The following is a 26,211-nucleotide window of genomic DNA, read 5'->3' on the forward strand; positions in this document are numbered from 1 at the left end:
AACAAAAACCCTCTAAAAACACTGTGGAATTGAAAAGTACGAAAGAGCCCTGGCATCACACTCCCTGCCATCAGCCTGCCCCTGAGATTCCTGCTGCCCCCAGCCTCAGTCAGAGAAGCTTCTTTTTACTCCCTCTCTTCTTTGCGTATGTATGTTGCAGAAACATTACATACGTTCAGGTGTTAAGAGCAAGCAACAACCCAGTGCTCAGCCCTAAACAGGGCTCTCGGGGATTCTCCTAGGCCCAGGGAACATGACAGAAGAGATAGCACGAGGACTATAAAGGCAGGAAGATGGAGATGTGAAACACAGCTCTGGAAATACAGCAGCGACTGAGCAGCTGTGGCCACCCTCCCAAGCCTGGGCCATCACTGCTCCATCGTGGATGAGAGAGGGACTCCCAAGGCTCCTCTCCCCCTGAGGGGCCCTGGGCAGTGAAGGCTCCAGGGCAGGGGAGTCACTTTTCTTCAGGGGTTAGCTGTCCATGTTCCAGTAAATAGGTCCACATTCGTCCTCACACAAGAAACCCCAGCAGATGAGGAAAGCTGTCTGGGGGAAAGGGTTTAGGGAGAGTGAGAGCTAGGAAAGGAGGAGGTATGACATGGTTAAGAACACTATACACATATATGAACACTGTCAAGAAATTAAAGCAGTATGAACAGAAGGGAAAGTTCTCAGGCATTAATGTCTGTGCTTGATGTACCGGGAAGACATCCCTGTAGATAGTACCAACAGCAGGTAGAAACTCAAGTCTACACGCTGTCCTTGGTTGGGATATCATTCTCTTCAGGGGCCCCAGGGCTCAGGCTTTATATCTCTATTGGTCTCCTTGTGGAGCTCCTGAACCCTCCAGGTCTTTCTATCTCCCCTTTCATTCCTAAGATTCCCTGTACCCTGCCCAGAGTTTGGCTATGAGTCTCAGCCTCTGCTTCGATACCTCAATCAATAGAGTCTTTCAGAGGCCCTCGGTGGAGGGCTCCTGTCCTGATCTCTGTCTTCTCCTGCTTCCGATGTCTGTTGCGTTTGTCCTTCTGAATGAGGATTGAGCATCTTCCCTAGGGTCTTCCTTGTTGTTCAGCTTCTTTAGGTGTACAGATTTTAGTATGATTATCCTATATTACTGGCTAATAGCCACTTAGGAGTGAGTATATCCCAAGTGTGTCTTTCTGCTTCTCGGTTGCCTCACTCAGTTTGATCTTTTCTAGTTCCTACCATTTGCCTGCAAATGTCATGATTTCCTTGTTTTTAATAGCTAAGTAGTATTCCATTGTGTAAAAGTACTACAATTTATGTATCCATTCCTCTGTTGAGGGACATCTGAGTTGTTTCCAGCTTCTGGCTATTGTGAATAAAGCTGCTATGAATATGGTGTTGAGCAAATGTCCTTATTGTGTACTTGAGCATATTTTGGATACATGCCCAGGAGTGGTACAGATGGATCTTGAGGTAGCACTATTCCTAATTGTCTGAGAAAGCGCCAAATTGGTTGTACAAGGTTACATTCCCACCAGCAATGGAGGAGGGTTCCCCTTTCTCTACATCCTCTCCAGCATGTGTTCTCACTTGAGTTTTTAATCTTAGCCATTTTGATGGGTGTGAGGTGAAATCTCAGGGTTGTTTTGATTTGCATTTCCCTGATGCCTAAGGATGTTGAGCATTTCTTTAAGTGTTTCTCTGCCATTCGCTATTCCTCTATTGAGAATTCTCTGTTTAGCTCTGTAGCCCAATTTTTAATTGGATTATTTGGTTTCTTGGTGTTTAACTTCTTGAGTTCTTTACATATTCTGGATATTAGCCCTCTGTCAGATAAAGGGTTGGTGAAGATCCTTTCCCAGTATGTAGGCTATTGTTTTGTTCTGACAACAGTGTCCTTTGCTTTACAGAGCTTTTCACTTTCATGAGGTCCCATTTATTGATTGTTGATCTTAGAGCCTGTGCTGTTGGTGTTCTGTTCAGGAAGTTGTATCCTGTGCAAATGAGCTCAACGGGCTTACCAACTTTTTCTTATAACAGATTTGGTGTCTGGTTTTATGTTGAGGTCTTTGATCCACTTTGCTCAAGTATACAACAAGGACAACCATGTTGCTCAACCATGTTTGTAGCAGCTCTATTCGCAATAGCCAGAAGCTGGAAACAACCCAGATGTCCCTCAACAGAGGAATGGATACATAAATTGTAGTACTTTTACACAATGGAATACTACTTAGCTATTAACAACAAGGAAATCATGACATTTGCAGGCAAATGGTAAGAACTAGAAAAGATCAACCTGAGTGAGGCAACCGAGAAGCAGAAAGACACACTTGGGATATACTCACTCCTAAGTGGCTATTAGCCAGTAATATAGGATAATCATACTAAAATCTGTACACCTAAAGAAGCTGAACAACAAGGAAGACCCTAGGGAAGATGCTCAATCCTCATTCAGAAGGACAAACGCAACAGACATTGGAAGCAAAAGAAGACAGAGATCAGGACAGGAGCCCTCCACAGAGGGCCTCTGAAAGACTCTATTGATTGAGGTATCGAAGCAGAGGCTGAGACTCATAGCCAAACTTTGGGCAGAGGGCATGGAATTTTATGAAAGTAGGGGGAAGATAAACCTGGAGTGGACAGGAGCTCCACAAGGAGAACAATAGAGCCACAAAACCTGAGCCCTAGGAGCCCTGAAGAGACTGATACCCCAAGCAAGGACAATGCATGAAGAGGATGTAGCCCATAGACTCAGTTTCCAAGTGGAGTCTCTACTAAGGGGAGAAGGGGCTTTCTCTGGCATGAACTCAGTGACAGGCTCTCTGATCACCATCCCCTGGGGTATGCATCCTTTCCAGGCCACAGAGGAAGACAATGCAGACAGTTCTGATGAAACCTGATAGGCTAGGGTCAGATGGAAGAGGTGGAGGACCTCCCCTATCAGTGGACAAGGATAGGGGCATAGGGGAAGAAGAGGGAGGAAGGGTGGGATTGGGAGGAGACAAGGGAGGGGGCCACAGCTGAGATACAAATTGAATAAATTCTAATAAATGATAATAATAATTAAAAAATTCTCTTACCAAAAAAAAAAAAAAAAAAGAAAGAAACTCCAGTCTAAAGTTAGGGAAGAAAAAAGTAAAGACCACAGAAGTTTGGCAACTGTCGATACACGATATTAAAACACTTTGAACACCAGTTTTGGCTCACTGTTTTCCTGTGGGTATCGGAGAAAGATACAACAGCAAGCAGTCAGCTTGCCAACTGGGAATCTGAAAATTGCTAAGATAAATTATAAAGAACTAAAGCTGTATTGAAAAGCACATGGAAAGCTAACTATTCTGCACCTAAAAGCAGAAAGTCTCATCGCAAAGAACAGTGCTTCCAGAATAAGGTTCCAAGGTCTCTAATAATATTACACCAAACACAATGTGAAAGACGCTTAGCAAATCAGGAAAAGTAAAGTCTGCTATAACAAAATGACTATTAGGTAATTTATAAACAAAGGTACTAATTATACACAGTCCTGGAAGCTGTGAAGTCCAAAGCACTGAGACGCCAATCTGCTGAGGGCCATTTCTCACTAACAGTCCTTCTATTACTGTGTTCACATGACAGACGCGTGGCCGGTTATAATCCAGATTAGAGCCCAGCACAGGAAGTTTGTCGTCACATTCAGACCAACAAGCACAACTACACGCTTACGTCTAAGGAGAGACATGTGTTTGGGTCAACATATACAAATTCCTCTCTGATCAATAAAAATGACAGAGTTAACAAAAAAACCCAAGTATTTAGCACAGAAAACAAACAAGGATGACTCAGCCTTTAAGAGCACTAGCTGCTCTTCTAGAGGACCTGGGTTCAATTCCCAGCACCCACATGGTGGCTCACAACCATCTACAGTGAGATCTGGTGCCCTCTTCTGTCCTGCAGGTGTACATGCAGGCAGAGTGCTGTATACAGAGTAAATAAATAATTAGTAAATAATAAATAAATAAATAAAACACAAAAGAAGTGTCAAGGAGCTGGAGAGATGGCTCAGAGGCTAAGAGCACTGTCTGCTCTTCCAAAGGTCATGAGTTCAATTCCCAGCGAACACATGGTGGCTCACAATCATCTAAAAAAATGAAATCTGGTGCCCTCTTCTGGCGTGAAGGTGTACATGCAAACACACATTGTATATAATAAATAAATCTTCAAAAGAAAAAGTGTCAAAATGATAGATCTCTTACTCTGTTTCTTTAAAATGCCAGCTCAAGAAGTTCAAGATTTCTTTATACAAAGAACAGAAAAACAAAATTTATCCTCAGCCAGACATGATGGCAGACATCTATGAGCCCAGCACTTCGGAGGCTGAGGCAAGAGATTACCTTGAGCTCAAGAGCAGCCAAGACTACATAATAGTTTCAGGAAATTCTGAGCTGCAGTGTAAGAGTCAACCTGCATCATTGGAAGAAGAAAAATAAGAAAACTAAGAAAAATAAAGCTAATTCAAGAGAAGTGCTGTATTTCCCTACAATGTGTTTGTATGCTTGAGGGTGTGTATATATAATGTATTATGTAATTTGCATATATATATATACTGTGCTGGAGAGACGGCTCAAGTGGCTAAGAACACTGGCTGCTCTTATAGAGGACCCAGGTTCAGTTCCAGCACCCACACGTTGTCTCAGACCATAGCTAACTCCACTCCAGGGACTTCAGCACCCTTTCTGCCCTCTTCTGGCCCCGCAGGTTTGCACACACATTCAGGTAAACACTCATACACATAAAACAAAAATAAACCTTTTTTTAAAGATATATTTTGACATAGACTTGAAAGTATCTTATAAGTTTTCCAATCGTTAATGAACCTTGCTGGATGTTTTACAGAGGGTATTCTTAGGAAAACTGAGATAATGCTGGTTTTGTTAAGTTTTTTTTAAAAAGTATTTAATGAATATTAGGCCATTTGAAACAGACTGTACAAGAGAAATATAACGCAAACCACTTACACAATTTTAAATGTTCCAGGCAACAGCCATCTTTTGAAAACTTAAAAATGCCTAGTTTTTATAATTTATTATTCTCTTTGGTTTATTGGGTTTATTTGCTTATTCTGAGATAGGGTCTCACTCTGTAGCCCAAGTGGACCTGGAACTTGTAATAATCCTTCTGCCTTAGCCTTCTAAGTGGTAGGATTACAAGCATAAACCAGCACATAGAGCTAATTTATTTTATGCAATATAGAAGAAATGTCATTTCAAAAGAGAAAATGTCATTTTAACATGTACTCAGTTTTCTTAAAATTAATGCTCTATTCCTTTTTTCAGAACAAGTCTTTAAAATCTTATACCACACACCTAAGTCAGACCAGGCACATTTCAAGTTCCCAAGAGCCATGCAGGTCAGCGGCTAAAACACTCAACAGCATAGATCCTATGTGAATGTTTAAACAGGGTATCAAAGGTTCGTGGTAATTATATTTTTAAAACAAACTGTATTTATGATAAAAATAGTTTTATCATTGTAGTGAATGAAATAAGTAAAAGGAAACAAACATGGTTGCTATACCAAAATCTTAAACATCACAAATAAGTAATTCAAACCTTAAAACAGTAATGTTTCCCCTCTGAATTAAAAATGCATCACCACACTTCAATCTTACCTCCTTAAATTCATCTCTGCCAATGCCTTTGTATCTTTAATATGAAAAAGAAAAACACATCTTAACACAAACCAAAAGAGGCTGTCCTATTTCAACTTTAAGTCTATCAATCATTAAACTTTCTTCAAACAAATCTTTGATATTGCACTGAACTGTTTGTTCACATTTGTCTAGGGTTGCCACACACACTTACTTTTTTAAAGAAACAATAGAAATAAAACAATGTAAAGGAAAATAATTTTCTGTTCTCATGTTTCTTACATTTTAATTTTCTAAAACATTGCCCCCATTTTTCTATCTATGACATTACATAGTTAAAGACACAATCAGAGTGATGCAGGGAAGGAAATTTCTCCTGTAAACTTGTAAAATACACAACTTCCTTACAAACTACTGAAGTGATCAGAAAAGTGATAGGGTGGCAAGGTAAAATAAAAGGAATAAAGCTAGATCTTCGTGTATGATATTTTATTTGGATTTTTGTTGTTTTTAAGAAAGTTAAATTATCTTTCTGTTGGACCTGGCCTGGGCTTTTGAAAACTCAAAAGCCTACTCACAGTGACACACCTCCTCCAACAAAGGCCAAAAAAAGGCCACATCTCCTAATCTTTTCCAAAACAGTTCCACCAATTAAGGACCAAGCATTGAAATGCTTATAGAGCCATTCTCATTCAAACTACCACAAGAGACCAATAACATCTGATTTCCAAACCTAATACCCAAATATAATAAAAAGGCAATACAGTACAACCTTATGACAACAGAAAATGATAAATCAACAATAAAATGGAGTGCAAATACAGATGCAAACGTCTATAAACAACTGATATTTAAAGTATTCAATTAATTACAAAAAGAGTAAGTGATCAAGCAGAAAAAGGAGCTGGGTGTGGAGCATACTTTTAATCCCTGCCCTGGGGAGGCAGAGGCAGCAGGTCTCTGGGGCTTGGAGGCCAGCCTGGTCCACATAAAGAGTTCCAGAACAGCCAGTGCTACGCAACATAGACCATCAGTAGCTAGATACATAGATACATAGGTAGATACATAGATAGATAAGTGGTGGGGGGGTATTTTAACAAATGCCATAGAATAACCAGACAAGCACACAATTGTCTGCAGCTCCAGTCCCAGGAGCTCCAAGGCCTTCTTTTGGCCTCAGTGAGCATCAGGCACAGACGTGGGGCACAAACATTCATGCAGGCAAAACACCCAAACACACAAGATAAAAATTTTCAAAACTCTAATATGTATCACATACAAGTAATTTCAGTAAAACCACTTGAAGCCAAGAGTTTGAGGGCAGCCTAGCAACTCAGTGAGGAGCTGTCTCCTTAACAGCTTCAGCAAAGGAAAAGGAAAACACAGAAGACACTTTGTGTGACCAAAGCACAATCCATAATTCGAAAAAGTCCATCTTTAAGTTGGTGGTGAGGAGAGAGCTCAGTCATTAAGCATTTGCTGTGCGAACAAGTGGCCACATCTGCATGTGGCTCCTCAGCACCCTCAGAAAAAATGGCATGGGGGGGCGCTGCTTAACCCCAGTGGCGGGAGGGGAAGGAAGGGCACTGACAGGCAGATCCCTGGAGCTTGAGCGAAAGAGAAGACACTCAGCATCAACCTCTGGCCTCCACCTCTACACACACACCAACATGTTGAATACACGCCCACATACCGTGTATACATACACAGATACATCACAAATACACACACACACACACACACACACACACACACACACACACATTTAACTTCTACTCCTCAAAGGACAGTTTTGGAGAATGATAAGCCACCAATGGGAAAGCAAGATTTGAAAGTGACCCTCCAGAGAAAGAATTTTCATCTTAAAGAATTCTCCAAACAGGGCCTGGAGAGGTGACTCAGCAGTTAAGAGCACTAACTACTCTTCCAGAGAACCTGGTTTCCACTACCAGGACCTACACACTGGCTCCTAACTATCACTGACTCAAGTTCCAGGTGATCCAATACTCCCTTTTGGTCTCTATGAGCCAGGCATGAATATGGCACATATATACACATGCAGGCAAAACACCTACACACACAAGATTAAAAAAAATAAAAAAAGAATTCTCATGATATACTAAAGCAAACAACATAAATTTATAAAATCAAAGATAACCCAGGCATGGTTGTACCTGCCTGTAATCCCAGCTCTAGTGAAGCAGAGGCAGGCGGATATCTGAATTCAAGGCCAGCCTGGTCTACACAGTGAGTTTCAAGTCAGCTAAGGCTACACAGAGAAACTCTGTCTTCAAAAACAACAAAAGATATATGCAGAAAACAAAAAACATTAAATAATATCATTAATATCAGTACATTAATATCAGTAGAGAAATACAAATTAATTTGAATGTACTACTGGGCTAGAGAGACGGCTCAAAAGTTAACAGCACGTGGTGCTCTTACAGAGGGCCCAAGTTCAGTTCCCAGCCCCTCCCAGCACCCACATGACAGCTCACAACCATTAGTAACTCCAGTTCTAGGGAATCCAACACCCTTTCTGACTTCTGCAGCCACCAGGCACATTATACTCAGACATACACACCAGCAAACACTCACACATAAAAGTGAATTAAGGCTTTTTTAAAAAAAATGCCTTATTGCCAGACATGGTAGCACATGCTTGTAACCCCAGAACGTGAGAGATGGAGGCCTCCTCAGCTACATGGTGAGTTCCACGTCAAACTAAGCAACAAAAAATTCTATCTCCAAAACACACACACACACACACACACACACACAAAGGAAAAGGAAACTAAAGCCACAACATGCATTAAAATGGCTAGCATTCAAACCCATAATCCTGGTCTAGGGATGTACTCCATTCGTAGAGTTTTTGCCTAGCACATGTGAAGTCCTGGTTTCAGTCTCCACCGTCACATAAACTGTGTGTGGTGGCACACACCTTTGGCACTGGCACTCACGAGGTAAAAGCAGGAAAGGCCCTAACTCACACAAAAAAGTGATTACCTGAAGTGACGAAGGTCACATCATCTTGTCCTAACTCCTCTCAGCCTTCTACCCCCCCCAACAACGACCTCTGCACTGACGACACACTGGGGGCTTCCGTGACCCTGACCACAGCTCAGATGTGCTAACCATAATAAGGTTTATATATACATGAACTGAAGAAGATACGGCAAGGGTAACTGCCAGGCACGGTGGCGCACGCCTGTAATCCCAGCACGCAGGAGGCAGAGGTAGGCGAATCTCTGTGACTTCAAAGCCAGCCTGGTCTACAGAGAGAGCCCACGACAGCCAGGACTACGGAAAGAAAGTCTGTCTCAAAAAAACAAGACCTTAACCAAACTGTACATTTTAAACTGTGTGTGTAGTTTATCATGAGTTACACATCAAAAAAGCTACTAAAACTTATCTTTGTCTTGTTCCTTTAAAGCTGTAGCATCATGCAACCCTGGCCAGGTGCAAAGGCTGCTGGTTCTTACACTCTTTGGTAGATGACTGTGTACACCAAGCTGGCCTCAGACTCACAGCATTTGTCTTTGCTAACATTATAAGAGTGCACCACACCCAACTAGAAAAAGTTCAAAATTTGACAGAGTAAACAGGCACAAAGGACCCAGAGTCTGGATTCTGAACAAAGGAAATAATTACTGTATCTCACACTTGTGACAGTGAGAGGTCTTGCCGCCTCTAAGACTTCCCACTCTAAAATACAAATCGGATATCTAGACTGATTTATCTTATACTTCAGCCAAAGGAAACTACTTAGAAAGTTTAAAGTAAATAGAAAGAAAGATTGGGAACATGGATCAGTAGGGAGTGTCTGCCTGACAGGCAAGGCCTCCACACTGCTCCACAGCGCTGAGAAATAAATGCCACAAAAATGATAGTATGCCTTGATAACTCATAAAATTCGGGAAAGACTTAAGAGTCTGCCACTCTCTAGAGTGAGTGCTATTAGCTAAAAGCAAATCTTAGTCTTAGACCAGCCTCCTCAAATAATGCTGCATGCCTGCTAAGTAATTCTGAGGAGCAAGGGGACAGACACCAGGAACCAAAGATGCTTGGTGTGAATGCTCACAGCAGGCCGTGATCTGCAGAACAGGAAGAACGTCCGCTGACCGCACTCACCTGTTCTGCTCCTCCAGTTTAGCCAGGAGTTCTAAGTCGTCTGGACTCAGCTGTGACGGAGAAGCTGGTGAAAGTGCTGGTGTTGACAGTGTGGTAGAGGAGGACGTGGTGTGCAAGGAGGCAGCTGGACTCACCACCTGACTGGCCATCTGACTGACTGTGTGCGACACTGTGCTCCTCACCCATGAGAGAGTGGCACTCAGCTTTTCTGCCACCTTGTCTGTCGCCACCTGTGAGTGAGAACAAAGAGCATCCTTCAGTTTGCTGCAATCATCACCACAACCTTGGTGATCCTGCTGTTTCCCCTACCACCACTGAGGTGACCGATACACCCGTTTACTACCATTATCTTAACATCCACACTTTGAAAATGTTTGGTTTTTTTTAAGTATCTTTTCCTGACAGTAGCCCACACCTTTAATCCCAGCACTCAGGGAGGCAGAGGCAGGCGGGTCTCTCTGTGTTCAAGGCCAACCTGGTCTACAAAGCAGAGTCCAGGACAGCCAGGACTACACAGAGAAACCCTGTCTCAGAAAAAAAAAAAAAAAGGTTTAAAATAGCTATTCACTTTTATGTGTTTCCCTGCATGTATGTATACCCAGCATGTGCATGTATCTACACATGCATGCCTGTTGCCCTCAGAAGTCAGATCCCCTGACACTGGAGTTACACGTGGTTGTGAGCTGCCATGCAAGTGCTGGGAGAAGAAGAGCAAGCACCCTTAACCCACAAGCCGCCTCTCCAAGCCTGGACTGTTTATCTCTAACTACACAGAAACAAACGAGATGAGTGAAGAAGGGCCTGATTAAAGGCACAGGCCTTTAATCCCAGCACTCCAGAGGCAGAAGCAAGGCAGGTCTCTGTGAGTTCAAGGCCAGCCCGTACTGCACTCCAGATTCTAAGAGTGCCAGGACTACTAAGTAAGACCTTGCCTCCAAAAAAAAGAACAAAACAGAAACCATAAGCTAAAACCAGGAAGTGATTAATCACTTTAATGGATAAAATAGCACATTTTAAAAACTGACAAGAGTGACACACATGTCTTTCATCCCAGCGCTCAGGAGGCAGAGGCACGCGGATCCCTGAGCAAGTTCTGGGACAATCAAGGCTAAACAAAGAAACCCTGTCTAGAACAGAGAACTCTCTGTAGAGGAATGTAGAATGACAGAAAAACACTTAAAGAAATGCTCAACATCCTTAGCCATCAGAGAGATGCAAATCAAAACGACCCTGAGATTTCATCTTGCACCCATCAGAATGGCTAAGATCAAAAACTCAAGGGACAACACATGCTGGAGAGGATGTGGAGAAAGGGGAACGCTCCTCCACTGCTGGTGGGAATGCAAACTTGTACAACCACTTTGGAAATCAATCTGTCACTTTCTCAGACAATTAAGAATAGTGATTCCTCAAGATCTAGCTATACCACTCCTAGGCATATATCCAAAATATGCTCAAGTACACAACAAGGACATTTGCTCAGCCATGTTTGTAGCAGCTTTATTCGTAATAGCCAGAACCTGGAAACAACCCAGTTGAGGAATGGATACAGAAATTGTGGTACTTTTACACAATGGAATACTACTCAGCAATTAAAAACGAGGAAATCATGAAATTTGCAGGCAAATGGTGGGACCTAGAAACGATCATCCTGAGTGAGCTATCCCAAAAGCAGAAAGACACACATGGTATATACTCACTTATATAGACCTATAAGATAGGATAAATATACTGAAATCTATACACCTAAAGAAAACAAACAAGAAAGAGGACCCTGGATAAGATGATCAATCCTCACTTAGAAAGACAAATGGGATGGACATTGGAGGTAGGAGAAAACAAGTAACAGGACAGAAGCCTACCACAGAGGGCCTCTGAAAGACTCTACCTAGCAGTGTATCAAAGCAGATATTAAGACTCATAATCAAACCTTCAGCAGTGCAGAGAATCATATGAAAGAAGGGGGAGTTAGTAAGACCTGGAAAGGACAGGAGCTCCACAAGGACCAAATATATCAGGGCACAGGGATCTTTTATGAGACTGTTTCTCCAACCAAGGACCATGTACGGATATAACCTAGAACCCCTTCCCGGATATAGCCCATGGTAGCTCAGTATCCAAGTTGGTTCTTTAGTAAGGGGAACAGGGACTATTACTGACATGAACTCAATGTCGAGCTATTTTACACCACCACCACCACCACCACCACCACCACCACCACCACCACCACCGCCCCCCGAGGGAGGAGCAGTCTTGCTAGGCTACAGAAGAGGACATTGCAGCCAGTCCTGAAGAGACCTGATAAGCTAGGGTCAGATGGAAGGGGAAGAGGTCCTCCCCTATCAGGGAATTTGGAAAGGGGCAGGGAGGAGATGAGGGAGGAAGGGTGGGATTGGAAGGGAATGTGGGAGGGGGCTATGGCTGGGATACAAAGTAAATAACCTGTGATTAACATTAAAAAAATAAAAAAAGCATTAAAAAAAACGCAAATAAAAAAATCCATTAAAAAAAAAAAACAAACAACCCTGTCTGGGGATTGGGGGCATTAACAAGAGGGTAAGACATCAAAAGAGAATGTTGTCTTATAAAATTTTTGTTTCATTCACATATACCTTAAAAATGTATCCTTCATGTCTGAGGATAAAGATGTGATCTCTCAGCTTCCTGATCTGGCCTTCTGCTCATAACTGTCTTGCCATTGTGGACTCCCCATCAACAACTGTAACCCAAACTTTCTTACATTAAAAAGGTGAAAGTATACACACACTCCTTGTGCATATGTGGGCATACTCCTCAGGGTATAAATGCATTTTCCTTCCTTTCTTTGTAAAGGATATTCTTTATTGAGATATTAGTCAAAAATATTTGAAAGCCAAGGAAGGAACATGGAAGCATTTGTCTATTAGCTCATCGAAGGGATGTGCTGAGCACAAGCAAGACTGACTAGACCTTGTTATTGTTAGTTTTAGTTTCTGAGACAGGGTTTCTCTGTGTAGCCCTGGCTGTCCTGGACTCACTTTGTAGACCAGGCTAGTCTCCAGAGATCTGTGTGCTTTTGCCTCCAAGATGCTGGGATTAAAGGTGTGCACCGCCATGGCCTGGCTACTGGTAATTTTTTTAAAGGTACAATTCTGTGGAAATCTATTAGGACTGGTGAGATGGCTCAGGTGGTGAAGGCGCTTGTTACCCTGGAATCCACTGGGTAGGCGAGAACCTGCTTCTTTGAGTTGTTCTCTGACCTTAACATGTTCACTGTGGAATATATACACAGTAGCAGCCATGCACACACACACACACACACACACACACACACCTCACACTAAATAAATGTGCAACAAAGCCCCCACTGTACCTTATTTTTTAAGTGCGTATCGTTGAGATTGTTTATTTTTGCATAACTATTTAAACCAAGGGCCTGTTTCAAAATTATGTACGTATTTCTCTTTTCTATCGGCTGAATTTTATTCTACGCTTGGCAGTTGGCCTACTTAATGGCAACAGAGTAGATACATAGATAATGTGTAGATTATATATAATTTGTTTTTTTAAAGATTTATTTAATGTATATGAGTGCTTTGTCTTCATGCACACCAGAAGAGGGCAGCAGATCACATTACAGATGGTGTGAGCCACCACGTGGTTGTGGGGATTGAACTTAGGACTTCTGGAAGAGCAGCCAGTGCTCTTAACCTCTGAGCCATCTCTCCAGCCCCCATATATAATTTTTGACTCTTAGAGAACTGAGGAGGTGTAAACTTTACCTAGTTAGGTTGTCTGACTGATCTCCCAAAGCTTTCTCTTAAGCAACTGCTGACATACCCTGTAATTGCTACTTGCAGTTGTCCACAGCTAACTTAACATTTCTGAATCGCTTCAACTGTGAGGAAGGTCTGCATGGAGCCTCTTCCACTCTGTTAACCATTTAAATTCATTTTGTGCCTTTGAAGCTTGTCCCTTCATGTGAAGACAGACTGATAAAGCCCTTGTTAGTTAGGCCAGGCGGTGGTGGCACACCCTTGTAATCCTAGCATTTTGGAGGCAGAATCAGGTAGATCTCTGGAGGCCAGCCTGATCTATATAGTGAGTCCCAGGACAGCTAGGGCAGAAACCCTGTCTCAAGAGAAAAACAAAAGACAACATACAAACAAAATTATCATTAAAAGAGTTTGTATGGAGAATTCTCAACAGAGAAATATTGAATGGTAGAGAAACACTTAAAGAAATGTTCAACATCCTTAGTCATCAGGGGAATGCAAATCAAAACAACCCTGAGATTTCTCCTTACACCCATCAGAATGGCTAAGATCAAAATCTCAAGTGACAACACATGCTGGAGAGGATGTGGAGAAAAGGGAACCCTCCTCCACTGCTGGTGGGAATGTAAATTTGTACAACTACTTTGGAAATCAATCTGGCGCTTTCTCAGACAATTAGGAATAGTGCTACCTCAAGATCCATCTGTACCACTCCTGGGCATATATCCAAAATATGCTCAAGTATACAACAAGGACATTTGTTCAACCATGTTCGTAGCAACTCTATTTGTAATAGCCAGAAGCTGGAAACAACCTAGATATCCCTCAACTGAGGAATGGATACAGAAATTGTAGTACTTTTTACACAATGGAATACTACTCAGCAATTAAAAACAAGGAAATCATGAAATCTGCAGGCAAATAGTGAGAACTAGAAAAGATCATCCTGAGTGAGGCAACCGAGAAACAGAAAGAAACACATGGGATATACTCACTTATAAGTGGGATATAGTCACTTATAACTTATTATGTTAGCTATATAATATAGGATAAACATACTAAAATCTGAACACCTAAAGAAGCAAGGCAAGAAGGAGGACCCTGGGTAAGATGATCAATCCTCACTCAGAAAGACAAATGGGATGGATACTGGAAAGAGAAGAAAACAGGAAACAGGACAGGAGCCTAACACAGAGGGACTCTAACTCTAACTCAGCAAGGTATCAAAGCAGATGCTGAGACTCGTAGCCAAACTTTGGGCAGAGTATAGGGAAGCTTATGAAAGAAGGGGAAGATAGATAGACCTGGAGAGAACAGGAGCTTAAAGACCAACAGAGCCAAAATACCTGGGCCCAGGGGTCTTTTCTGAGACTGATACTCCAACCAAGGACGGGGCATGGCGATAACCTAGAACCTCTGCACAGATGAAGCCTGTGGCAGCTCAGTTCCCAAGTGGGTTCCCTAGTAAGGGAAACAGGGGCTGTCTCTGACATGAATTCAGTGGCTGGTTTTTTGTTCACCTTCCCCTGAGGGTGGAACAGCCTTATCAGGCCACAGAGGAAGACAATGTAGCCAGTCCTGATGAGACCTGATAGACTAGGGTCAGAGGGAAGGGGAGGAGGACCTCCCCTATCAGTGGACTGAGGAAGGGGATGGGAGGAGGTGAGAGGGAGGGATGGCGGTATTGGAAGGGAATGAGGGAGGGGCTACAACTGGGATACAAAGTGAATAAACTGTAATTTAAAATTAATTAATTAGGAAAAAGGAGTTTGTATGGAGCTTGTGAGATGGATCTACAATTAAGAGCACTTGCTCCTACAGAGAACCAGGGCTTGATTGCCGCACCACAAGGCATCAAAGTCTAGATCAGCTGTCCTCAACCTGGGAGAACAAGGGACCCTTTCACAGGGGTCACCTAAGACCACTGGAAACACAGATATTTACATTATGACTCTTAACAGTAGCAAAAGTACAGTTAGGAAATAACAATGAAAACGGCTTTGTAACGGGCCCCAGCAGGCCAGCCGGGTCACAGCGCTAGGAAGGTGGAGAACCACTCTCTGGGGCCGGCACCTCCCTAGGCGCCTACATGCATGTGCTGCCCGTGCCTGTTCATAGCCACATCAAATTAAAAACTTTTTTTTGTTTTACTTTTGTTCTAAGTCAGGGTCTGTCTATGTTGCCTTGGCTATCCTGAAACTCACTACAAATATCACGTTCTCAAACTCACTGACATCCACCTGCGGCTGCGGCTGCCTCCTGAGTGCTGGGATTAAAGGCGAGCGCCACCACAACTGGCTAAACAATGTCTCTTAAAGAGCTGTGGGCTGGCAGGATGGCTCTGCCTGTAAGTGCACTCACGTGGGCCTAGAACTCACGTAAAAGATGGAAGGAAAGAACAAACTACACAAAGTTGTCCTCTACACATGTGCCACGCCACACACGGCACACATATATGCGTGAGAATTAAAAAGCTTGTGGCGTATGTAGCCAGAAAGATTATATACAGTCCATGCAGAACTTGTATGATCTTTAAGATCTCAAATTTTATGAGACAGGGGAAAAGGTCAAACAGTATAAACTCTCTCCTGAATTAACATAATGCCAGCTACCTTAAGTTTCTCTATAATAGTTCACTCCGACATTAAAACACCTACATGAGCCAAACTCTGACAGCAGACAGTACCTTCATCATGGATTGTCCAAGGCTGTAAAGCTGTGTCTCTCCCCACACCCTATACTTCAAGTGTGGAATTTCTATGCAGGACACGAATACGGAAAACTATTCGAAGACATATTAAGCCATTCAACAGAGCAGTGGAGCAGCTAAGACAACAACGGTTCAGCTGCACGGTTCAGTACTGACGGGGCGAAGGTTTTACCCCAGGCTACCTCTTGCTTTTCAGTAGCCCTCCCTACTAGAATTTCTTTCCTTTTGGAATAGTGCTACAGAAGAGGCCATACAGTCCTGGTTATTGAGGAGAAAGCTCCTAAGAAAAACAAGCAGAATGAAATACAGGACCTGAAGGAACAAACCGTGCATCAGGTTACACTTAAAAGAACTAGGTCCATGCATTCGAGGACCTCCAGAAGTTTCTCAGTGGTTCAGTCTGAGCAGCCTGGGTGCTGGTGAGATGAGAGCGGGCGGGCAGTGCCACTGTGAACACTGCCACTGTGGCTGCCTTTGAGGGCAGGCTGGGCAAGCTGCCCACTGCTGTAGACCCGGCTCCTACTCGCAAGATGTCTAACACTCGCCACTTTCACCAGCAGTAAAAGTGCTTAACCACAAACCTGGCGGCCTGCGTCCAGTCCCCAAGATTCCAACCTCAGTGACCTAAAACTGTCTCAAAAGATAAACAAAAATAGCTTTTAGTCTTGGCTTTTTTACATCTTTGTAGTCAATTCTATAATGTCTCTTACCCTTGTTTTCCACTTGCTGTAGGCATACACTGGACTGCATTTAATTCTCTGAACTAGAAGCTCTGACCAATGACTTTACACTCTTCATTTCTGACACACATCTTCAATTCCTCATGTTTACCTCTTAGCCTGCTTTCACTGCTTTTTTTTTTCCTTCAAAACATGTTTACTTTCTTTTAAAATTTCTTTATCCTATATTAGAAGGATGTTCATATATATTAGAAGAATGTTTAATATCCAGGAATTTTCATATTTCCCAACAATTTTACTAATTTTACAAGTCATACAGTGATAGAGTGACTGGTTTCTAACTTAATTCTACTGTGGTCTGTGAGCACAAGTAAAACACTGTTTCATGTCCCAGAATGTGGTCTGTCCTCAGAAGCTTAGAGGAACGGGTGTTCTGCTATTTTCTTCACTCAATCACCGCAGCCAGATGTGCTCAGCACGAGGCAAATGGAGGGAGATGCAGTCTCGGTTCTAAGACTGATTTCCTTCCGAAGAAACAAATGGCTGTATCATGTTGTCCAAGGACTGTCTTTATTCCTGGTAACTTCCTCTCAAGACTGCTCTTCCTGAAATTAATAGAGCTATTTCAAGTTTCTTTTGATTATTCAACAAAGTCCAAAAGGCAAATAAAGAATTAAGTAAGGCCTAGGCATGGTGGTATACACCCATAACCCCAGCATTCAAGGCCAGCCTGAGCTAGAGAAAGAGATCTCATCCTCAAAAAAAGAAAAGGAAGCAGAATATTGACACACACATATGCAGAGGAGGGCAGGTGCAGCATGAAAAACATCTGGTAGTTTCTGGTTCTATTTTGGTGCAGGGCAGGGGAGGGGCTCCTTTCCATTCTTAGAAATACAATTTTGTACATAAAAGGATGTAGTCCATTCTCAACAAGTTTTTCCAATAACTACTGTACTGAAAGTTAAAGTCCTATCAACAGAATAAATGAAGTTTTTATTTTATTTGTATGTATAGGTGCTTCGCCTGCGTGCATGTATGTACACCCTGTGCATGCCTGGTTCCCTGAGGAGGCCAGAAGAGAGCATGTGACCCTGGGAACTGGAGTTACAGACTGTTATGAGCTGTACGAGGGTGCTGGGAACCAAACCTAGGTCATCTGGAGGAGCAGTAAGTGCTCTAAGTGCTGAGTCGCCTCTCCATACTGAGTTTTTTAATTAATAAAGACAAATGGAAGATAAAGGTATGTTGTGCTTATAAAACCTGTCTAATCAGGAACCCCTTTTTCATCTTTTTTCCTGAAAAATCTATTCTGGGAAAAGCTGTTATTCCTAAACAGTACTTGTACCTGTCACACTTTCCTCTCCATCTCTAAGCTACTCCTTGGCCATATTCAATATTTTGAATTAAAGTGTATTAAAAATACAGATGATGAGTGCTTTCTCTTTGCTACTTAGTATTGTCCTCTAATTTAGTCCCTCAATAGTGTATGCCTCATGTTGTCCTTCATTGTTACATTAGCTAGTGTTCCTTAAGAAGCAAAATATTCTGGGAGCTAGAGAGATGGCTCAGTGGTTAAGAGCACTGGCTGCTCTTCCAGAGGACCTGGATTCAATTTCCAGCACCCACATGGCAGCTCACACCTGTCTGTAACTCCAAGAAGTAAAACCCTCACACAGACATACATACAGGCAAAACACCAAAGCATAAAAAGAAAAATAGACAAATTTTTTAAAAAAAGAAAGAAAATATCCAGAAAACATGAATATTGTCATCTAAGAAAGGTCTGCGAGGGACCGGTGAGATGGCAATTCTAAGTCCCTGCTGTGCGACTCTGCTGCCGGAGCTTGATGGCCAAAGGCCAGGTCCAGTGGCTTCAATTTGTAACTAGCTTTCCTAAAGCAAGATTAGGCACAGGAGAAGAGCTGGATGCTCAGGCCCAGCCACCTACAGCAGAAGAGCAGAAACCAGAAAGACCCTGCTTCAACGAGGTGGGAGAAGAGACAGGTGCCTCAAAGTAGCCAGACCTCCCAACACGTACGCTGCATTCACACACCAGCACACGAGCGCACTCACACCTTTAAAATATACATAAACTATATAATTAGAAAGTATATTTAATGAGGCTGGGTGGACAGTGCCCAGTGATTTGAGTGCTTGCCTAATATGTGTGAGGCTTTGGGTTAAATCCCCAATACTCGAAGGGAAAAAAATGCACAGTAAGCTAGAGAAAAACTATTTGTACTTTCCATAAATCCTCTTAAAATAGAGACAAAATTACCTGAATAGGAGGCACTTCATGCCTTCCTAATAACCAGGTTATGATTGTTAAACAAGACCCTGTAGTGAATGAACATCTAACATCCCTGTAGAGCTATCACACTTCGCAATTTTAAGTACTGTATCCATTTGCCAAAAAATGCTAACATATAAACTGGAGTGGTGGCTGATAAGCAGCCAACCTCTCCTGCTGTCTGTAGAAGAAGGTAAGTCAAGTGTGGTGGCACTTGCAGTAACCCCAGCTCTCAGGAGGCTAAGATATGAGGATTCCAAGTTCAAAGCCTGAGCTATACATAGCAAAACAGCTTCAAAAACAAGGACAAAATAAAGAAGAAAATGATAAATGGGCAAAATAAACATGTATCACTAGCACATACAATGGAGAAGGGAGAAGCTTTCATTTTAACTGTCCGTTTGTAGTGTGCTTGTTTTCTGCAGGTGGACTGTATTCATTTCCTATTGCTGCCATAACAAAGTACCACAAACCAGATAGCTGAAGACATGAAATCTTTTGTCTTATAATTGTAGATGTTATAGAGGGTAGATGTCCCAATGGGGCTAGGGATGAAGTTCTGGGGTACAGCGTTTGCCAAATGTGTGGGAGGCCTAAATTCCACCTCCAGTAGGAGGTGGGAGGGTGTGGAAATTTAATGATTTAAGTGAGTCCACACAGAAACTCTAAGAGCCAAGTGAAGACAGCCTGGCTGGCAGCCTAGCTGAGGCACAGCATTCTCTCAGCCATGTGAGCACACTTCAAATCACCCTGGGCAGAAGTGAACACTGGAAGGACGGCCAGGACCTCGGGGTTTGTCTGCACCCGACTCACAGGAGATGCTCACACCGGCAGGGGTTGTGTGACGTCACTAAGTGCGATGGTGATCTGTCACACCGCTCTAGTAGCTGGGCAGTGGCATGCTGTTATCAGACTAAAATACTAACAATGCCTAAAGCAAAGCCAGAAAATTAAATGCTTTTAGTGAAGACTAACATGGAACAGATGTGAACGCGTAAAGAAAGGGGACTTCCTGACTCGCCTGAAGAGTGTTATGATAGGTACAAGAATCACTTTCTGAGAACACAGGAATCGTTATCTCAGACCCAAAAAACTACAGTAAGGTCTGGAAGGCTGAAAACAGCATTTATTAAGATGGGGAAACTTGGGCTGGAGAGATAGATGGTTCAGCAATTAAGAGCACTGGCTGCTCTTCCAGAAGATTCACGTTCAAAATCCCTGCAACCACGTGGCAGCTCAGAACTGTCTGTAGCTCTAGTTCCAGAAGATCTGATACCTTCTTCTGGCCTCCCTGGGCACAAGACCACATGTGGTGCACAGACATAAATGGGAAGAAAACACCGATACACATTTTTTTAAATCTTTTTTTCAACATTTTAAAACAGGAAAGTTACTGATTTCTAATTCAGAGCTAGAATACAAATATACCTTCAATACAAAGTTAAACTACACGAGTACTTCACTGTTATCAAAATGGCATTTTAAGTACCACGCTAAAGTAATGCCAAGAAGCCTTTTGCTTAAAAAGTAGGCTACTTTGTGGAAATCACAAATCTTATCTTTAATATAAAAAATAAATTGAAGATTCTGTTGTAATTATTTCTATTTTCACTAAGACCAATTATTAAAATAGGCCAAAATAAAGAAAAGGATAAAAGCTCTTAGGTCAGTGGCAAACAAATCCTAATTAAATTAAATGCAGAAAATTAGTTCACAGTCATTAAAAGAATGAAACACAAATATATGGCAGAATGTGGGTTAATCCAGAAAACGTGACTAGGTGAAAGAAGTAAAATCGAGAGAGAATGCATATTGTGACTCTGAATGAAATGTCCACTATCGACGTATCTATAGACAGAAAGTAGACTGCTGAGGGAGAGCTGACAGGAGGAACAGAGGAGCAGCAGCTAGCCTGTTACAGAGTGTTCTAATCTCAACGCTGAGGTGATGAGATTTTAATTGTTGATGATAGTAGTTGCATGTATGCACAAACTTACTAAAAGTCACTGAATCATACTTTATGTCAGTGGTTCTCAACTGTGGGTCATGACCCCTTTATAGACTGAACGATCTTTTTACAGGGGTCATCTAAGATCACTGGAAACTATGGATATTTACAATTCATAACAGCAACATCAGTTATGACACAGCATTGAAAATAATTTTATGGCTGGGGTCACCACAACATGAGCTGCTAACAGGTCAAAGCATTAGGCAGGTTGAAAACCACTGCTTCAAGTGAATAATCAGGGAGTTATAAACTACTTTCATGTGATACTCAATACTAACACATATCATCTCAAGAGGGACCAATCACAAGACCAGAGTAATGATACAACCACCAAAGTCCAATCTGGTAAACCAATGAGTTTATTAGAGTTATCCACGAGAGTATAGAAAGAGGGCAGGGGCAGGAGCAACTCAAAGGCAGCTACATCACCAAAAGCTGGAACCCTGGAGTTCATTGCACTACTTGCAGAGAGCTCAACAAGTCAGAGAATATCTCCTTCAGGCAGGTGTGAGCCTCTTCCAGACAGCAGGCTAGTCTGTTCTCCTCAGGAGTTCTTACTGTTTATGTAACCTTGGGGGAAATGAAGAGAGACAGACCATTTGAATCTAGTCATTTTCAGGGACTTCTTGAGACTTAAGAGTTGCCTGTGGTTCTACCTTTAGGGCTAAGGCCCTACAAATTTTCCCTCTTTCATATTAGTATGTCTGTAGGTGTCATCCTTGTTCAGGTCTTTTTTAGGCAGCAATGCTGAAGAGACTTCTAGGAAATAAAATTTGATAACAAATTCCCTGTTCCTCTGGTTCTTATAATCTTTCTGCTCTCTTTCACTATAATCCTTGAGCCTTAGGTACAGAAGTTATATATCAGTTGGGGCTGGGCACTACACAGAGGTCAGCCCTTAAGTCATATGATACAAGAAACTTTCTACAGGCTGAACAGATTGTGTTTATATATTTAAGTACACACACAGAGAGACAAAACAACAATTAAAGAAATAGAAGCTATAAATTCAAGAGAAAGCAAGGGGAGCCCATGGGAATGATCAAAGGAAAGAAACCAAAGAGTGAACACAAGATAATTATGTTTTAATTTCAAAAACTAAAAAAACAAACAAAAAAACTAACATATAAAAAATTACAAATAAACATGCGTAAAACAATCCTCCCCCCAAAAAATAAATGCAAATACCACCAAGCACTGTCCTCAGAGATGCTGCTCTGCTGTATTTTGGACCCTAGAACTGTGTGTATGTGTTGGTACACACTGTTTTCACAAGCACAGGTGTGTATGCACACACGCGTGCACGCACACTGGGGCCAGAGGCTGATGCTGGGTTTTCTATCACTCTCCATCTTATTCTGAGGCAGCGTCTAACCCTGAACCCAGAGCGCACCTAGTGTTCATACTGGCAAGTCCGCAAGCTCCAGGGGACCATCTCCGTTCCCACCCAGCCCCTCCTACCCATGCTAGAACTATAGCTGCGTGCCACCAGACTCATTCTGGCAGGATACAAGGATCCGAACCCTGGTCCTTGTGGGTGAGTGGCAGGCATGTGTGGGATGTGTTCTCGTCCGTGTACTGGCTGGGCTTGTGTCAACTTAGCGCACAAACGCGAGTCATCTGAAAGGAAGAAGCCTCAACTGAGAAAATGCCTCCATAAGATCTACCTGTAAGGCCTTTTCTGAATTAGTGATTGATGAGGGAGAACCCAATCCATTGTGGACAGTGCCATCCCTGGGCTGATGGTCCTGGGTTCTGTAAGAAAGCAGGCTGAGCAAGCCAGGAAGCAGTAGCCCTCCATGGTCTCTGCATCAGCTCCTGCTCCAGGTCCCTATCCTGTTAGGGTTCCTGTTCTGACTTCTTTTGATGATGAACAGCAACCTGGAAGTATATAAATAAATAAACCAAATAAACCTTTTCAGCTCAACTTGTTTTTTGTTTGGTTTGGTTTGGTTTGGGTCATAGTGTTTTATCCTAACAACAGAAACCCTAAGACAGTCAGGGTCCCACTATGTAGCCCCCTATATCCTGAAACATGTCATCCTCCACTTCTGCTTTCTAAGTGCTGAGACTACAAACATGTAAGTAGGCCAGAAGCAGCACGAGGTTTTTAGCTTTGCTCTTAGATTACAATTCCATGTATAATAAAATTACTCTCCGCGCAGGGCAGGTGTGATGCATGCCCTTTATCCCAGCACTTGGGAGGCAGAGACAAGCGGATCTCTGTGAGTTCGAGGACAGCCTGGTTTACAGAGTGAGTTCCAGGACAGCCAAGGCTACACAGAAAAACCCTGTCTTGAAAAACAAAACAAAACAAAACAAAACAAATTACTCTTCATGCTATAATTATCCTGTTATTTTTTTGTTGTTAATCTGCTTTGAAATTTTTAGCTTCTCTTCTCTCCCCATCCTGTTTCCTAGAATGTAGGATCTGGTGTGGTACAACTGTTCTTAATTAGCAAAGACAAACTGCACAGAGGGTTTACTGTAACAGACATACACGTATGTGCACCGTGATCGTATCCTCTAAGACCTTTTTAAATTTCTTAATATTGATTTTATTTGTATGCATGTTTTGCCTGCGTGTATACCACAAGTGTGTACCTTGTGCCCACAGGTCAGGAAAGGGGGTGTCAGATCCCTAAAACTAAAGTAATGTAACGGTGAGCGAGCGTGTGGTCACGGAGAACTAAAGCCAGGTCCTCTGCAGGAGCAACAAGTGCTCTTAACTGCTGAGCCATCTCTCCAGCCTCCCTTCATAAGACATCCTTTCTCCTCATTTGCCGCTTCCATTTTAGTTTGTCTTCCTCCTCAGATTCCAAATGAGAAAAGAGATTTAGGGTTCTAAGAGGTGAGGATTTTTTGTTTTGTTTGTTGTTTAAGACAGTCTATGTAGCTCTGGCTCTCCTGAAACAATGTAAAGCAGGCTGGCTTCAAAGCTCAGAGAAGCTCCTGTCTTTGCCTCCCAAATGCTGATTAAAGGTGTGCACCAGCATGCCTAGATCTCTTTGAGAATGGCCTGTTACTTAACATGATGATCAACCATTTTCCTGGAGACAGTACGATTATATTCTTCTTTATGGCTGAATAAAATCCCTTTGCTTAAACATAACCATTCTCTTCCCCAGTTGCCTTCCTCACTGTTCTATTTTGCCCTGAAGAAGACACCATGACCAAGGCAACTTATAGAAGAAAGCATTCAATTGGAGGGTTGCTTATAGTCTCAGAGGGTGAGTCCATGACCATCATGGTGGGAAGCATAACAGCAGGCAGGCAGGCAGGCAGGCGGGCACAATGCTGGAGCAGCCGCTAAGAGCTTGCATCAGATCCAAAGCAGGGAGGAAAGAGGTGGGGGGGGGGAGAAGAAGAGAGGGAAGAGGGAAAGGGAAAGAGCTCATGTATTTGTGTGCTGGTTCCCAGTTGGTAGACTACTGGGATAGTTTTGGAAGTACGTCCTGGTTAGAGTAGGGGTGTCCTTGTTGGAAAATGTGTGTTGAAGGGGTGGGCTTTGAGGTTTCAAAAGCCCACTCTGGGCCCACTGTCCCCACCTGCTGCTCAAGGACCAAGATGTAAAGCTCTCAGCTACTTCTCCAGCGTCATGCCAGCCTACAGGCCACCACGGTCCCCGCCATGACGGTAACTCATTAAGCCTCTAAACTGTAAACAAGCCCCCAATTAAATGAATTCCTGTGTAAGAGTCGCCTTGAACAGGTGTCTCTTCACAGCAACAGACATCCAAATATATGAGCCTACAGAAACTATTCTCACTCAAACCACCATATTCTCTAGTCCCCATGGGCTTGTAGCCATAGCAAAGTGCAAAATGCATTTAATCCGATTTCAAAAGTCCCACAGTTCTTTCACAGACTCAACACCATTTAAAGTCCAATGACCAAAGCACTGTCTGAGACTCAAGGCAATAGCTTAACTGTAAATTCAAAAAGCCAATTACATACTTCCAACATGCAACTGCACAGAGCATACATTACCATTCCAAAAGGGATAAAAGGGACATAATGCAGGAACACTGGACCAAAGCAAGACTGAAAAACAAACTCCTGTCTGAGGTCAACAGGCTCAGATGGCTCTCCAATCTCTCACCTCTAGCTCTCTTGTCTTCGGACAGTTCCACTTCCTTTATGCAGCTCTCCCTGCAAATGTCCCCTGGCTCCTGCATCCCAGCAGCTCAGGGGACTCCAGCTCAATGCAGGCTTCACTTGGACAGCTTAACACAATGCCTCCCTGGCCTTCACAAGGCCTGCACGACAGGCCTTGCCTGTGAAGGACGACTCCACAGCCTTCACCCTGTTTCATTTGTTTTATTATTTGTTTGGTTAGTTAGTTTGTTTGTTTGTTTGTTTTTTCAAGACAGGGTTTCTCTGTGTAGCCCTAGCTGTCCTGGGCTTGCTCTGTAGCCTAGGCTGGCCTTGAACTCAGAGATCCCCTGACTCTGCCTCCCTGAGTGCTGGAATTACAGGTGTGTGCCACAGCTCTATCCCGTATTCTTGAAGCCCTAATCCAGAACTAGGGGCCACCCTCTCCAGTTCTTCTTCCTACTTGAACTGGAATCTGGACCCTACCCTGAATTACAGTCTTATAAACTTTCCTTCATTGCTGCTCTTTAGGAGTGGATAATTCCTTAAACCTCTTTCTTTCCACAGACTGCGGGATTGCCTGTGTGGGGTCTCAGCCCAAGGACGCGCCTCTCTCTCCACTTTCCTTAGCTCTTTGAGCATCAAGACTTGGCACTAACATTATATCTTCTCTGCTCTTGCTCTCCTCAAACTCTGATTTTATTTCTTTTTTCTTTGTTTCTCTCTCTCTCTCTCTCTCTCTCTCTGGCTCAGAATGCTTTTTTCATTGCAGATCAGCATAAGATTACTAATAACCACGAGACACAGGTTGTCTTGAAACCTGTGCAGCCCTTTAATGCAGTTCTTCATGCTGTGCTGAGCCCCAACTCTAAAATTATCTTCTCACTGCAACTTCCTCCCTGTGACTGTACTACTGCTGTGAATCCTAACGTAAGTAT

The 26,211-nt window shown here is 42.7% G+C and overlaps 1 protein-coding gene across 7 annotated transcripts in view; it reads right to left on the reverse strand.

Annotated features, from left to right (window-relative positions):
- The window catches only part of Evi5 (ecotropic viral integration site 5), a 146,007-nt gene that overhangs the window by 99,696 nt on the left and 20,100 nt on the right, over positions 1-26,211 (reverse strand). For 6 of the 7 annotated variants that reach the window (XM_060381099.1, XM_060381098.1, XM_060381100.1 and 3 more), the window contains exon 2: positions 9,734-9,963. In XM_060381099.1, the coding sequence (XP_060237082.1) occupies positions 9,734-9,882 (149 nt within the window). In that variant the 5' untranslated portion in view covers positions 9,883-9,963. Of the gene's footprint in view, positions 1-5,620; positions 5,696-9,733; positions 9,964-26,211 lie in introns of those variants that run through there. The other variant, XM_060381097.1, reaches the window with a different exon arrangement.

Source organism: Meriones unguiculatus, chromosome 3 (genome assembly GCF_030254825.1).
Source record: "Meriones unguiculatus strain TT.TT164.6M chromosome 3, Bangor_MerUng_6.1, whole genome shotgun sequence".
Classification (NCBI taxonomy): Eukaryota; Metazoa; Chordata; class Mammalia; order Rodentia; family Muridae; genus Meriones; species Meriones unguiculatus.